General features: G+C 49.8%; 1 protein-coding gene across 3 annotated transcripts in view; it reads right to left on the bottom strand.

Moving 5' to 3' along the window:
• Window positions 1-16,948, bottom strand: part of FER1L6 (fer-1 like family member 6) — a 217,004-nt gene that overhangs the window by 5,625 nt on the left and 194,431 nt on the right. For all 3 annotated transcript variants that reach the window (XM_073679859.1, XM_073679860.1, XM_073679861.1), the window contains one exon: window positions 4,094-4,194. In XM_073679859.1, coding sequence (XP_073535960.1) covers window positions 4,094-4,194 — 101 coding nt within the window. The remainder of the gene's footprint in view (window positions 1-4,093; window positions 4,195-16,948) is intronic.

Below are 16,948 nucleotides of genomic sequence, written 5' to 3'. Positions count from 1 at the left end.
ATGATTTTCTGATCTCTTTTCATTCCATTTTTTTCAGGAGCTGAAGAGGCCATAAAACAGCAATTCTGACATTTTCTTTCGTTTTGACGTTCACCGTATGGAATAAATATTATAATATTATTTTAGTTAAACAAGCACGAGTACTTAATATCTGAATTTTCTCATTTTGTTAGATTTCAATAACGTTCCGTGAGCAAGTGTAAGTGTAGGGTAATTTGAACTTTTTTTTTTTTCATTTATATTTTTCATTTTTTTTCTAGACATATTTTATTAGTCCCCATAGGGGACTTGAACCTGCCATCGCTCGTACAATATACTGCAATATTCTAATATTACAATAAAATGTCAAAATTAGGGTTCTCATATGAATCCACAAACTGGGCTTCATCAGTGTACAAACATGGCAGACACAGGGTCGTTCATCAGCCCCTGGCTGCCATGTCAAGGCCATTAGCACCCTATTTATAACTGTTTAAATGCCACTTTCACAATTGACAGCAGCATCTAAGGAGTTATACTATTGAGATCAGAGCTAGCTGTTAGGCTCGGGTCAGCTGTACGACAAGGCCAGCACCCATGCTGTATGGATCAGGCTCAGCTCTGCAGCTAGCTCCTCCATATATTTAGTGAGCACAGGGCTGAGTGCGCCCCCAGGTACTGAGGGACCTGGCACTTGCCCAGGTTCACCGGTCACTGCCGCCGTCTCTGCCTAGGATGCAAGATCACATTCCACCTTATTTACTATTTTGTGAATGCAGGTTGGTCTCAAATGTCAGATTTTCCCTTAAACTCTATCGAAATATTCATATTACAGATGTTGGACCCAGATTTCCCAGGAACTTATGTCACCAGAGCGTTTTTTCGCCTAAGTCTAATTCTTGAGAACTGCAGGTCTAACTATTCTTATGGTTTACATGGAGAGATACAAAAAAAAGTTGCTTACAGGAAGATTAAAGCATTTACAGGTTTAGTATGTGGGTGGAGAGCAGCGTTGGTGCTGAAATGTATTGTTTTCTGCAGCTCACTTCTCCGGTTTGCTGTACAGACTGGGACGGAATGAGCACAGTCATCTCATTAGAGGAAAATGGGTGAGTTAATGACAACTCTCTAGTGCTGGAGGCCTAGACATATATATATATATATATATATATATATATATATATCCTATATGCACACAAAAGCTCTTCTGTCACTTTTGTCCCATAGGGAAGGGCCTGTACTCCAACACTTACTGGAGACTGTATTAGTCTATTGACACTTTTCTGTTCATTACCTCCCATTTATTGGAGCTGCCATGAGCACATACCACCAGGGGTTTAATAATCGTAGTTGCAGAAGGTGTAACAGCGACCAGGCCCATGCGTGGTGAGGGGCCCGCTGATGCCAGCACCAATTTCCTATGGATGTGCATCCTTAGATACACATTTAGTTGAAATGTATTGTGGCACAGAGATACGTTAACTCCCTGCACTGCAATACATGCTGCCAGCCAATCAGAGGCCAGCTGCAGACGTCGGCTTGCCCATAACGGGCAGCGCATGGCAGTGACTCATCTGGTTAATAAGAATAATCTTTTGTTTCTTTTTAAAATGTGCTGGACAAGAATGGTAGAGGCCCAGGATGGGAGTGCATTATACCAGGAAGAGGCCCAGGGTGGAGGACATTATACAAGGGAGGGGCACAAGATGGCAGACATTATACCAGGAATGGGCTCAAGATGGAAGACATTATACAAGGAAGGGTCCCAAGATGGGGGACATTATACCAGGAAGGGGTCCAAGATGGGTGACATTATACCAAGAAGGGGCCCAGGATGGGGGACATTATACCAAGAAGGGGCGCAGGATGGGGGACATTATACCAAGAAGGGGCCCAGGATGGGGGACATTATACCAAGAAGGAGCCCAGGATGGGAGACATTATACCAGGAAGGGCCTCAAGATAGGGGACATTATACCAAGAAGAGACCCAGGATGGGATACATTATACCAGGAAGAGACCCAGAATGAGGGACATTATAGCTGGAAGGGTCTCAAGATGGACATTATTACTGAAAGTGCCCAGGATGGGACATTATTACTGGAAGTTGCCCAGGATGGAGGACAGTATTATAGGAATTGGCCCAGAAAGGGGGACATTATTACATGACAGGTAACATACCAAGAAGAGACCCAGGATAGGGGACATTATACCAGGAAGAGACCCAGAATGGGAAACATTATAGCAGAAAGGGGCTCAAGATGGAAGACATTGTTATAGGATGGAGCCCAGGATGGGGAACATTATTACTGAACGTGCCCAGGATGGGACATTATTACTAGAAGTTGCCCAGGATGGAGGACAGTATTATAGGAAGGGGCCCAGAATGGTGGACATTATTACATGACGGGTAACATTATACCAAGAAGAGGCCTGGGTGGGTGCGATTATTACAGAAATGAGCTTGGACTGAGGGACATTATTACATGGAGGGCAAACACACATGCCTTTATAGGATCTAGAACACTACAAGGGCCAATACAACTGACCAAAATGCAGGTGGGGCCCAGGTCCAAATTTTGCACCGGGGGCCATTGGACTCTAGTTACACCACTGCATGCCATGCTGCAATGTCTCTTTAATGGTGATCCAACAAGGATTTGTCTCAAATCTCACTATCTCTAGAGCCCAAGGGGCAATGTCTCTCCCCGTGGAGAGTGACAAGCCAAGCCTGGCATGTCAGAGTGAGGAGACCCACAAGCCATGCAATGCTCCTCTGGGAAATTAAATATGGAAATTGTCTCTTTAGAGAGGAAGAGGACTAGAACTCTAGTGCCACCTATTGGAAGCAGCAATCCTAAAAGTCAATAGCTATTGCAGAGAATTTATCATCTCCTCTATTCCAAACAAAAACTCTCAAAATATGCATTTGTTTGCCCTTTTATGCCATTTTCAAAAAATGGGTGAGGTTTAAGAGGAGATTGGTCAACCACTACAAATTTTCTACACCAATGTGCACCAGAAAACAGGCGTATATTGTATGTGACTTCCACAGCAGCTCAGATTCGGCGCAGATTACGGTAGTTTGTGCACGGAAAGAGGAAAAATGTGGTCAATTTCTTAAGAGGCCTACATGATAATTTCTCTATTTCTCTATGACAGATCTGAAAACTACACATCTAAAATGACACAAATGAGGCCTTCTAATATAATGGAGACACGGGGGGGAAACATGGGGATGGGGTTCAGAACGTGACGATTTACTGGCAGCAGCCTCAGTTCTTTATCTGATATTCCTCTGATGTATTGTTTTGGCGACTTTGCATTTTTTTTTTCGCTTTCATCTCTGAATCATTATATTTCTCACTGACAATTGCATTTCTTGTTGTCTGCTCTCTTTTCTGTTTCGGCAATAATATCGCTGCTTAGAACAATGGGGCTACAGCCATCACAGGAGCGGCAGGGGTACAGTCATCACAGGAGCGGCTGTTTTATTACGTCTGTCTCAGCGTGGGCCGCCGATCACAATATACAGGAAATTAATTTTATGGATAAACAATTACTTTTCTTCACAGATTCAATTATAGACATCTATTTTATCAAACAATATCATACTGGTTGTAGACGCCGGTGCTACGTTTAGATTCAGATTTATACCGCTCGTAAAGGGGCGGTGAACTTAGGAAAAAAACATTTTTACATTATTAGTAGCCACACTTATCGGCCACCTCTGCTCTCAGCTGTTCTGGGCCTCCCTTTTAACATTATTTTCTAATATATTTGTATCCGTTTTTTTTTTTTATATGATGAAGTGGTGGCTAATCTGGTCATCCCCCCATCTCTCGGAGAAACGCTGTCTTAATGGGTTTGTGTGGTTTCAAGTAATCTTCAAATTAATAGTCAGGAATAAGCAGAGCAGTTATGATAAGTATCTTACTCTGGGGGATCAGCATTACATGAATTTGATTGATTTTAATGGACTGTGTCATTCCTTATTGTCCCTGTGGTGGCACTGTAAAGGAATTTACTATTTTTTTGCTGGATACCTTCACAGATTACTGCTTGGCTGCAAATGGTTCCCAGTACTCTTCAAACTTTACCCATTGTCACTTACTTTGGTTTCGCTAATGGCTCTGGTTCTTTTCGGGCGCGTCCAACAGGATTCTTTTCGGCTTCCTCTGCTGTGACCAGATGAAATTCTGCTTCTACTTTGCCCTAGACGAGGGTTATAAAAGCACTTATTAATGGGTGGCTCCTTTATTACATACTAAAATAAACTACGGATAGTCACCGCCCTGCCCATCACTGAGCATAGACGAAAGGGGTAATGGGTTAGTGCCCTCTTTGCTCATCGCTATTGTTCTATGGCACTGTTCCTCTTCCAGGGCCAACAAGCATCAAGTAGAGTTAAGACTCTAAATATTAAGACCAGCTTCTGACATCACATCCTTGCCTGAGCAATATGTCGGTATCTGAGGGGGCCTTGCCCGGTTGCATGTCTGCTCTTAACTTAGTCTGGCTACACATCTGGATGTCTGGTGCCAGCTAATGGAGACTACTCTAGGGTAGGACCTAGGGTTCCTCCTGGGAAAGTCCATACCGCCTTGTGAAAGTTTAAAAGGAGTTGTCCACCTGTTAGATATTGATGACTTACCCTTAAGATGGGTCATTAATATCAATTGGTGGGGGACCGGCGTTTGACACCCCTTACAGCTGTTATCAGCTCTTGCACCAGCTGGATATCAACATTCACAGTCACTACACAGTGTATGGCGATGTGCCACTTTTGTTGCGCTATGGCACTTTCAACCACTGAACAGTGAGTCAGGAGTCAAACCCCCATGGATCTCACATTCTCAGTCTTAGCTATGGAAAATCCGTTGAAGAAAGGATAATCCTTTAGACACTGTACTTTGGTTTAGTCCTGAGTAGAGTAGAGCAAAAAGTCCAACAGTCACATTTATAGTCATAGCCCACTGACCATGACTCTTACGACCATCCTACTGCCTGCTGCCATCCCTGGTGCCTCTTCTGACCAGTAGGCTGCCGCAACATCATGGGTTTATTGTGCGACAACGTAAAGACGTATGTAGCACCCTGAGGATTCGGCTGCTACAGGGGTATTGCACCTCAACCCAGAGGTGTGATATTCCACTCCCGGGTAAGGAAGGAGTGTGGAACTGAGCTCAGATAGACTGCATGCACTACATACATCCCATTCCAGAGGAGCAGGCCGACGGTACTCCCACTTAGAAATGTGCAGGTACAACCGAGCCTGTTCCTGGCTGGAGTGGGAGGGGGGTGGTACATCCCATGTAGTGTAGGGGCAGATAGGGGGAGCAGTCTGGGTAGAGATAGGAGCTCATTGGGTGCTGGTCACCTGAGCTCACACATAGAGGGATATATAAGGAGGGCATCAACTTAGATCAGGGTCAGACGCTGAGAACAAGTCAGTTGGAGAGAGAGAAGGAAACAGCAGCCCTGGAGAGAGAGAGAGGAGAAAGAAAGAGAAAGACCCAGTGGGGGAAGACTGAAGGGACCCAAGAACCCAAATTAGAGCACCGGGTGAGGAGTCAGCAAAAGGGTACCGGAACCCAAGCTGGTGGGGGCAAAAACAATCCCCAGCCAGAGACCGGAGATCGTGGGCAGCGTTTGCCACGGTCACCCACCACATTCACCCTGAAGGCAAACCACATGAAGGGTCAGGGAACCCAGGGCCAAGGGTGTCCCAAAAGAAGGCCCGAGGGAGCTGGACCTAGGTGAATCCCTGGTGGGGACGGCTGAAGAAAGGACAGAGGGAGAGCTCAGGGCCACGCTCCGGACTTGTTTGGGGGTTGGCCGGATCCAGGACCTGGTGGACGCAGCACGGCTCGGGTGGTCACTAGCAGCTGGAGTGACCGAAACATCAGCAGTAAGTAAACACCCTTAACTGCACAACCCGAGTCTGTCTTCATTGCCGGCTGCACCGCACCACCACAACCCCCATCCTCTGCGCCTGTCCCCTCTGAGGCTATACCCCTCCCGTTGGGGGTTATCTCACCAAGCTGCGCACCCACCATCAGCCTCAGCGGACCCTGCAGCAGCGGCGGCCACAGTGACCGCATCACAACGGGTGGCGTAGTCGACATAAAAGAACTTTAATAACATCTGTAGGACTGCCACATAACACTTAGCTTGACGCCCTGGGCACGGGACCGGGTCACAGCCGCTCGGAGACTACAACCCCCCCCATCTGATCCGGTGCCGGGTATTCCCCTCAAAAAGGAATATGTCCCAGGGGGCGCGTCAACTTTGGCGTAGTCGGCAGGATTACGTGCCCGCAACACCCGGGTACTGCGTGCCTGAAGAAAAGTGCAAGTTTACCTCAGAAAGAAGTCTCCCGCCGGTTCCGGAGGGTCCACGCCATCGGACTCCATCACCAGTCGTTTCCCGCCGATTGTCCGCCATTTCCAGCTTGTTCCCGCCATCTGCAGAGTTTCCCGCCACTGGGAAGCGATTCCCGCCAAAACCGCAGATTTCCCGCTTTGGAAGAGCAGCGGACGCCATTATGGGCGTGCCAAAGGAGGGCAAGAGGCCACCTCCCATCGTGGGCCAGGACAGAAAATGGCGCCAAAAGTGGAAACCGCCCCCACCAACAGAGACTGTGATGCTGGAGGTGTCTGTCAGCGTGAAAGAACTCCCCCTGGAGCTGACAGTCACTGAGTTGCCCCGGGACCGCCCTCTAAGTGGGAGGAGACGAAAGAGAAGAGAAGAGATGGGTGTCGCTTGGAGCAGTCTGGAGCGAGCGCACCCGGAGGCAGGAAGCCTGGAAAGGAGCAGCAGAAAAGCTCACCCGGAGATGGAAAGAGAGCAGAACAGCACCGGCCCGCTGGCCAGGAGTCTGCTAGAGACCGAGGAAGGAGGGCAGAGCAGCACCGGCCCGCTGGCCTGGAGCCTGCCGGAAGCCGAGCAGAGCAGCACCGACCCGATGGTCAGGAGCCTGCTAGAGTCCACAACCCCGCTAGGTCTAGCGGAGATCCTAGCGCAGCTCCCCCGAGACCGGGAGTGTGCACAAACAGCCCTGGAGGGCCTCGCACGGAGGATGGCCCGGGTACAGCGGGAGATACTGGCGGAGTGGAGCCGGGAGATGGCTCAGCACGCAGAGACCAGTCAGCGGAGCACGCTACCCTGGAAGAGGAAGCAGACCGCCTCTGAGGATGGCGCAGGAGGACCTAAGGCCGGAGACGGCGCCGAGGAGGGAGCCGAACGCATGGAGGCAGGTAAAGGGGACGCCTATACCCCAAGCCGTGACACCGCTCACCTGCCCCAGCTCCCCGTCGCAGAGCCCGAAAGTCCCCCTGCTGTGCCCGTAGCCGCCAGGTCACCGCCATGGACTAGGCCCCGACCGGAAGCCGCCGCAGCGACCCCTGTGACGTCACGCGCCCCGACCCGGAGCGTGACAAAGCAGGAAGTACCACCAGCCTGGTCGCAAGGCCTAGTACCTCCGGGCGCCGCACCACCAACAGCGCCCCCTACCTCCGCGGAGCCTCCGGCCTGGCCGCAAGGCCAGGTAGCCCAGGGCGCCGCCGTCCTAACGGTGCCCTTCACCTTCCAGGTGCCCCAGGCCTGGCCGCAAGGCCTGGGCAACCCGGGCGCCACCACCACCGCGCCCGCGCCCGCAATACCTAGGGTGCCACACCTGGGGGAGGACCTCTTCGGCCAGCTCACATGGCCGGACGGGCGGCCCTTCATCTGGCCCGAAGGGTACCCTGAGCTGGAGCGGCAGCAAAGACTAGGGCCCTTGTGTGAGCCCCTAATCCCGGCTCCGAAGCCCGTGGCTCGGGTCTCGCCTCCTCTAGCAGAAGCCCAATTCGTGTGGGACCCCACGGGAGAAGATTTGATGGGGTTCACCGGAGAAACTCGGGCAGCCGCAGCTGAACGTACAGAGTGTTGCCGTCAACAGCTGGCAGAGTTTAAGAGAGAACGGGAGGAGAGGCGGGTCAGAGAACAACAGGCCCAAATCCAGAGCGCGGAGCAGAAGAGCCGGACTAGGAGGAACCCCCGTGCAGCGCATTGTCCCCGCACCATCGGGACAGTGATAAAGTTCAACCCGCAGCATGGGTGGGGCTTTATTCGGGACCGTAACAACCGCGGTGACGTTTTTGTGACCCGCAGAGACGTCGAGTCCCACCTGCCGGAAGGTCACAAAGGCCGTGACCTCTACGTCGGAGACGAGGTCACTTTCACCCGGCACAAGTGTGCCAAAGGACCTTACGCCCTCCACGTACACCGCCTGACGGAGGAGGAGTTGCGGTGCGAGGAGGAGGAGCAAGAGGACCCGGACGGGTCTGAAGTAACAACCAGCTATAAGCAAAGAGCAGGAGGAAGACGCCGTTGAGTGCGGCAGAGCAGGTGCTGTAAATAGTTACCCAATCAGGGTATAAAGGAACTGGAACTGTTGCTGCTGCTAAAATAGTCCCCGTTGGGACCAGTGAACTGTTTTACCCGTTAACCCCTTCATCCTACAGGCTGAGGACTGTGAGCAGCCATTCCCTACCCTCTACCTGGCCGAGGACTGAGAGCGGCCAACTTCCAACTTCCCTGTATATAGTTGCGCGTCCTAAAGCGCCCCCTACCGGTTTTATAAGAAAACCAGATTTTCTAAGAGACTGTCGCACTTTTCCCGGACACACGTTGCACAGTGTCCGGAGGAGGAACCAGAGACAAGAGAAGTCTACGAGAATGTTTATATAAAAAAGTTTTATATATATAATGTTTTATATGTTTATATGAAAAATTTGTATGTTTTGGTGTTTTTGTCTTACAGCCCGAGGACGTGCTGTGATTTACCAGGGGGGAATGTAGCACCCTGAGGATTCGGCTGCTACAGGGGTATTGCACCTCAACCCAGAGGTGTGATATTCCACTCCCGGGTAAGGAAGGAGTGTGGAACTGAGCTCAGATAGACTGCATGCACTACATACATCCCATTCCAGAGGAGCAGGCCGACGGTACTCCCACTTAGAAATGTGCAGGTACAACCGAGCCTGTTCCTGGCTGGAGTGGGAGGGGGGTGGTACATCCCATGTAGTGTAGGGGCAGATAGGGGGAGCAGTCTGGGTAGAGATAGGAGCTCATTGGGTGCTGGTCACCTGAGCTCACACATAGAGGGATATATAAGGAGGGCATCAACTTAGATCAGGGTCAGACGCTGAGAACAAGTCAGTTGGAGAGAGAGAAGGAAACAGCAGCCCTGGAGAGAGAGAGAGGAGAAAGAAAGAGAAAGACCCAGTGGGGGAAGACTGAAGGGACCCAAGAACCCAAATTAGAGCACCGGGTGAGGAGTCAGCAAAAGGGTACCGGAACCCAAGCTGGTGGGGGCAAAAACAATCCCCAGCCAGAGACCGGAGATCGTGGGCAGCGTTTGCCACGGTCACCCACCACATTCACCCTGAAGGCAAACCACATGAAGGGTCAGGGAACCCAGGGCCAAGGGTGTCCCAAAAGAAGGCCCGAGGGAGCTGGACCTAGGTGAATCCCTGGTGGGGACGGCTGAAGAAAGGACAGAGGGAGAGCTCAGGGCCACGCTCCGGACTTGTTTGGGGGTTGGCCGGATCCAGGACCTGGTGGACGCAGCACGGCTCGGGTGGTCACTAGCAGCTGGAGTGACCGAAACATCAGCAGTAAGTAAACACCCTTAACTGCACAACCCGAGTCTGTCTTCATTGCCGGCTGCACCGCACCACCACAACCCCCATCCTCTGCGCCTGTCCCCTCTGAGGCTATACCCCTCCCGTTGGGGGTTATCTCACCAAGCTGCGCACCCACCATCAGCCTCAGCGGACCCTGCAGCAGCGGCGGCCACAGTGACCGCATCACAACGGGTGGCGTAGTCGACATAAAAGAACTTTAATAACATCTGTAGGACTGCCACATAACACTTAGCTTGACGCCCTGGGCACGGGACCGGGTCACAGCCGCTCGGAGACTACAACCCCCCCCATCTGATCCGGTGCCGGGTATTCCCCTCAAAAAGGAATATGTCCCAGGGGGCGCGTCACGTACAAATCAAAAGAGATTCCAGGGATTCCAGCCGGTAGTAGGTGGTTTGCAGGGCTCTGTACCAACATGGCCACTAGACCAGGATCCGGCTAATCTTTTTGCTCAATGTCTAGTCCTAAGGTCCTAAATAGAGATGAGCGGTGTTCGACTCGAACTGTTCGCCAATCTCAAATTCGAGCTGTTTTGGGCGGTGTTCGAGCCGTTCGGCGAACACGAACGATTTTAAAAAAATTTGGCTGTTCGAGGTTATGTTCGATAACTGTTCGTGCACCAAAATCATAACTGGATTTTTTCTCAGTAATGCTCAAAATTAATGTTAATACGCAGTTTGAGTGTACAGCGGGGCGGGAGGAGGGGCAGGGGATGGATCTCTGCAAAAATAATGAAGATCTCCATTTTTTTTTCTCTTTCCCGCATTTACAGTGGGGAGGTGCAATCTGTCAGCCTATCAGCAGCGCACACACGGAGCGAAGTGCTTTTTTTCACACAAGCAAGGGCATGTGTCATTGGCTGTGTATGTCAGATGTCCTTGCCCTATAAGACCCAGCCATTTTTCCCGTCACCACCATTTTCTCACTGCTGCAGCTGCGTGTTAGACGGCACCGCTGTTGCTGTGTGCGCTATACTTTGTTAATTTGAAGCCAATTTTCACACAAATCTACAGATAGCTTGGGAGTAGGGAATAGCTGTGATCGCAGTCCTTTTAAGGACTAGGTTACAGCATTTCCTACGACTTTTATCAGGCAGGTCTGTGCTCTTAAATAGATAGATTGTGGGAGTAAAGACTAATTGTAATTGCAGTCCTTTTCAGTGCTAGGTTACATCAGTTCCTATCACTTTTTGCCAGGCAGGTCTGTTTTAGTGCTGTGCAAGATTTTTTCACAGCATTTGGCTAAATCTAGCAAAGCAAATCCTTTTTGTCCTCTTGCAGTGTGTGTTAGTCAGTGGAGTAGCCTATTTGTGTTGCAAGCTACACCACCTGTGTATAGAATACAATTTTTTTTACTGCACCTAGTGAAGTAAAACCTTTTGGGCATAGCATCATTCTATTAGTCCATCTATACTAACCTCCAGCAGGTTGCAAATTCAAAATAATTTTTATCTGCATCTAGCTCTGAAAAAATATTTGGGCTTCGGCTTGTAGCAGTGTGTGGGACTTGTTCTATTAGTCCATCTATACTAACCTCCAGCAGGTTGCAAACTCAATATAATTTTTTTCTGCATCTAGCTCTGAAAAAATATTTCGGCTTGTAGCAGTGTGTGGGACTTGTTCTATTAGTCCATCTATACTAACCTCCAGCAGGTTGCAAATTCAAAATAATTTTTATCTGCATCTAGCTCTGAAAAAATATTTGGCCTTCGGCTTGTAGCAGTGTGTGGGACTTGTTCTATTAGTCCATCTATACTAACCTCCAGCAGGTTGCAAATTCAAAATAATTTTTATCTGCATCTAGCTCTGAAAAAATATTTGGGCTTCGGCTTGTAGCAGTGTGTGGGACTTGTTCTATTAGTCCATCTATACTAACCTCCAGCAGGTTGCAAATTCAATATAATTTTTTTCTGCATCTAGCTCTGAAAAAATATTTGGGCTTGTAGCAGTGTGTGGTACTCATTGTATTAGGCCATCTATACCAAGCTCCACCAGCTTTGAAATTAATAATAATTTTTAGCTGCATCTAGCCCTGAAAATAATTTTTCTTCCCAATAGTGGTAGCAATAGAAATATGGGGCGCGCGCATGGCTAACAAAAATATACGCTTCATAACAAAAAACACCAGCCTAGCGCACTGCATTAATAAGATGGCATCATCGTCTCTCCCAGTGCTAGGCCTACTACGCCGGCTAGCATTCCTGTGCCTAAAACACAATGTATGGGTCCGCGCTAGCCACGATGCTGAGGGGTCTAAAGCTGCTGCTAACGCTTTATCACAATTCAATTGGCAGATTTTCACAGAGCTCTTCCCCAATGCCCACCCACCGGGCAACAGTTGCCCACCCTCCCTATGGGATCTAGTGGCGAATAGTTGATGCCATTAATCAGAGCGTCAGTTGCCCCGTCGATGTGGCAAGCATACGGTAAGGCATGGGTAACGCATGCATAAGCGAATTAGTCCCTCAATCCAAAATTACCACCAGTGGAGGCTTATTACACCAGGACGTAGTCATAGCCAATAATGCAATACGTCTACGCATACGCCAATCGAAAACGGTTCCAGCGGGCAGGGGCACTTGAGTACTTCTACAACCCATAAACGGTACACTGAGTCGGGTAACAATAGTAAAAACATATATAACCATCAGATCACAAAGTAATTTCTTCCTATCACACATTGATGGAACGCCATTATCAAGATACCAGTTCCAAGCTATATTTAATAAATGCATAAAATCGGCAGGGAACCACCCCAAAGATTACGGGACACACTCATTCCGCATAGGTGCGGCCACGGAAGCAGCAAGAGCAGGACTGTCAGAAACGGAAGTTCAGAGGATAGGGAGATGGCGATCCACGTGTTTGGCGAGATACATGACGACCGGACTTGTTATCCTAACGTGGTTTGTTTCTTTTACAGGTGACGCTAAGCCAACAGTGTGGGTGATAGGCCACTCGTATATATATTGGGCAGAAAAAAGGGCGAAAGTCCGCCCAGGCGGGAGGAAATTAGAGTTTCATAACACATATTTCAACTGGAGAGGTATTAGAGGCCTGCTATGGCCACAGGTACTAATGGAGGTAATCAAGGTAGGGAGAGAGGCAAGAGGTCTGGTCATCTTAGTTATACAGGCCGGGGGAAACAACCTAGTCATCATAAGAGCGCATAACTAATGGCAATAATGAAACTAGACACTGAGCGCTTCAGATAATTTTTCACAAAACTAACTATAGTATGGTCAGAGATTGTGCCGATAGTGGTATGGCAAGGTGTGCGAGACATCACGGCCATCGAACGGACAAGGCGGGTAATAAATATTCGGATGGCAAAATTTAGAAGAGACAGAGGCGGTGTAGTGATACGACACCGACAACTGGAAGGAGATAAAGCAGGCCTCATACGGCCCGACGGTGTTCACTTAATGGATACTGGACTGGACATATTCCTGTCAGGACTCCAGGACGGAGTGGAACAAGCGTTAAGAGTGATGGGTGGGGGTCAGAGTCCTGCATACGAGTATGCAGGATCCTCCGTGGCCTGGAAATAGAAAGGACATGTTGGAGAGTTACACTTGTTGGCCAACTTGCCGGAGTGGAGACCCAGGGCATGCTGCAACAAGCTGAATTATTTTAGAAATAAAATGCCTTTCTAATGGAACGAGTATAAAGAGTTAATAAAGCTGTGACCGATCCTCACCCATCCAGTTGTAAGAGTTACATTATTCTATTGTCAAGGAAAGGGGGGCTGTAGGGGGGCTGAGCATCTGGGTTTGGTTGGGGGTCCCCACAGTCTGCCTAGGCTAGATGCATTTAAAAATTCTTATTAGATACACAGGCGGTGTAGCTTGCTTCGCAGCTGGGCTACTACACCCAAAGTATTGCCTAGGCTAGATGCAGTTAAAAATTCTACGCTGACTAGCAGACACTGAAGCTTTGGAGCAGACCTCTGAGTAAACAGCTCTTCAGATTCAACCATCTGTGTTACCCAAAGCCATAGTGTATGTAGTTTCTTACAGTTAAAAGGGGGGGGGAGCGACCCAACCCACCTGAAATTGACGATGCCAACGTCACGTAAGACACAGCAAGGGGAATCCAAAAAGAGTCTCCATTTTTTCCCAAAATTGTGGCACAGACAGCACTTAACCCTAGAACGCATACCTGGGGCCTCGCAGGCCCGCCCTGTTAATTGTTTTCTATTTTCTGCAAGATTACTTTAGTTAGAATTTTGAAACTCTAGGTATTCTTCATGTATATAGTTGTTTGTCATTTGAGTTTGTGAAAGTGTAGATTTTTATGGTCATGCATTCTAGGGTTAAGTGGCATCAATTGCCCCACAGTTGCTTAAAACGGTTGGTGAGGTGATTTTACCAAATCCTCAAGCTTTTAGTCTCCCCAGGATGACACAGGGGTAGAAAAGTCCTTGCGAATCCATGATTTGTTCATCTTTATGAACGTGACTCTGTCTATATTCTCAGTGAACAGCCGCGTGCGCTTATCTGTCAGCACACCACCAGCAGCGCTGAACACACGTTCAGAGAGAACGCTGGCTGCAGGGCATGACAAGATCTCCAAAGCGTGAGTGGCGAGCTCCGGCCATTTTTCCAGATTGGAATTCCAAAATGAGCAAGGGTCCAGTGACACAGTCATGGCTTCGATGTTCACTTTGAGATACTCCTGTACCATCCTCTCTAGGCATTAACTATGTGTCAGACTTCTTGTCTCCTGTGGCCTTGCAAAGGATGGTCTAAAAAAGTGGTGAAACGATTCCACAAAATTGCTGTTACCAGCAGATACTGTGTTACTGTTACGGTTTGAGTGCTGAAGACTCGACAGTCACACGGTTTGCAAGTTAGAACTATGAGATTCACTACGTGCACCACTGGTGTTTTGTGGAAAAGCACATGTAAGATTCTGCAACAGCCTCTGCTGATACTCCTGCATGCGTCAATCCCTTTCTATGGCAGGAATTATTTTGGCAAATTTACTTTTGTACCGGGGATCTAAGAGTGTGGCAACCCAGTAGTCGGGATTACTTCGAATTCTGATAATCCGAGGGTCATGTTGCAGGTAGTGCAGCAAGAAGGCACTCATGTGTCTTGCGCATCCAGGAGGACCAAGTCCTTGTTGTGTTGGTAGCGAGGTAACAATCATGCTTCCTTCCTCTGCCCTCTCCCCCCAACCTTGCACAACAGAAATGTGATCAAGGTCTCCCTCATCTGATGAGTCTTACATGCCCATCGCCAGTTCGTCCTCCACTTCTTCCTCGGCTCCTGCACCTTCCTCAACAGTTTGGCTGCTACCATGCGCCCTGGTTAATCCCTCTCCCCCACCCTCCCATGCCTGCCGCCTTGGTGCTGCCGACCATCTGGACCTTGGAGATGTTATCCCTTCCGCATACAACTCCTCCTCTACTTTCTCCACCTCATCTTGTCCCACCACCTGACTCTGAATTCTGTTTAATGTGTGCTCCAGCATGTAAATCACCGGAATAGTCATGCTGATAATGGCATCGTCGTCAGCACTAAACATCTTCGTCTCCATTTCAAAACTGTGCAGAAGGGTGTGTGGCGCCCCTGAGGGTTCAGTCGCCACAGAGGTACTGCATCTCACCCAGAGGTGTGGTATCTCACCCTCAGGTAAGGAAGGAGTATGGCTCGGGACCCTAACACCTGCATCCAACACATACCCGCAGTAAGGGCAGGGCGAGATTGCTCCTAAGGGAGAACACAGTCCCAGGTCCCTAGCTGGCGGGAGGGTCCTATGCAGTGGGTGCTTAGGGGAGCAGCTTAGAGGAGCACATGACAGGGAGAGTATAAATAGGAAGCCATCTTAGAAAGAGCAAGCCAGTCAGAGGAGGAGAAGTGACAGGAGCAGAAGCTCTGCATGAGCTCTGCTCCAGAGGCGGGCCTAGCCTGGGAGGCCCAGGACTGAAGGAGAGAAGAGAGGAGTGGGAGCAGGAAGGCTCCAGGAACCGAAGGGACCCTAGGGGTACGGGCCATGCAGAAGGCCACCCGTACGCCCGCTGCTACCAGGAGGTAGAGGGGTCAGGCCAGATAAGGGGAACCGGTCCCTCAACTATTGGAGAAACAGCAAGGCTCAACTAGAAACCGGAGGCTGCAGCATTTCATGTACTGCAGGCCAAAGTCCACACCAGTCTCACTAAGAAGGTAGCCACATAGGACCCAGGGGACGGAACACACGTCGCCCGCCAAGGCCCGAGGATACCGGAAAGAAGTGTCACAGGGTGTGAGGTGCAGGGAGAAGGCCAGAGAAAGGACACACAGAAGGGGGTCCTGCTAAGTACTCCGGAGCTATCTGGGGGTGGACTGAGCCCCTCACTCAGTACGCACAGCACGACGGGGGACATTGCTCTGGTACCTGTAATCTGGACTGCAACAACTGTGAGTAAAATCTTGGGACGGCATCACAAGGACTCTGTGTTCATTACTGACTCCCTGCACTACAACCACCATCATCCACCCACACTGGCCTGAAGCTACACTCTTCCTGTGGGGAGTAATAATACCATTGCAGCAAAACCACCAGCTTCAGAGGACTGTTCCGCAGCGGCGGCCCCTTTGGCCACACTCCACAGGTGGCGTAGTCGGACATTATAAAATCCATATATACAAATTACCCTTGGATTGACCGCCCTGGGTCACGGACCAGGTCACCGCCACAGTGACTACAACCCACAGCGTCTACTGGCCCGGCTCCGGGTACCCCACGGCCCAGGGGGCGCGTCAACTTCATAGGTCCCTGATCTGAGACCACTCCTGCAGCGTGATTTGCCCCACCTCTGGATCTCGTTGGCCCAGGCTATACGTCAGAACGTATTGCACCAAGGCTTGTCGGTGCTGCCACAGTCGCAACATGTGCAGAGTTGAATTCCACCGTGTCGGCACATCGCATTTCAGCCGGTGAACTGGCAGGCCCAACGACTTCTGTAGAGATGTAAGTCGTTGAGCTTCGGGATGCGAACGGCGGAAGTGAGCACACAACGACCGTGCCCTCTGCAGAAGGCCATCTAGTCCGGGATAGTGGGCTAAAAATTGCTGGACAACCAGGTTCAACACGTGAGCCATACAAGGCACGTGTGTGACATTGCCCCGGCGAAGGGCCGCACCCAGGTTTGCAGCATTGTCGCACACGGCCTTCCCTGGTTGCAGGTCCAGTGGAGACAACCATTCATGAAACTGGGTCTCCAGAGCTGACCACAACTCCTCAGCTGTGTGACTCACATTTCCCAGACATTTCAAAGTAAACACTGATGCC

Source organism: Phyllobates terribilis, unplaced genomic scaffold, assembly GCF_046119375.1.
Source record: "Phyllobates terribilis strain yellow unplaced genomic scaffold, ASM4611937v1 Scaffold_4__5_contigs__length_816908805, whole genome shotgun sequence".
In the NCBI taxonomy this organism is placed as follows: domain Eukaryota; kingdom Metazoa; phylum Chordata; class Amphibia; order Anura; family Dendrobatidae; genus Phyllobates; species Phyllobates terribilis.
Note: the sequence above shows the minus strand (reverse complement) of the source record. Positions and strands in the feature narration are given on the sequence as shown.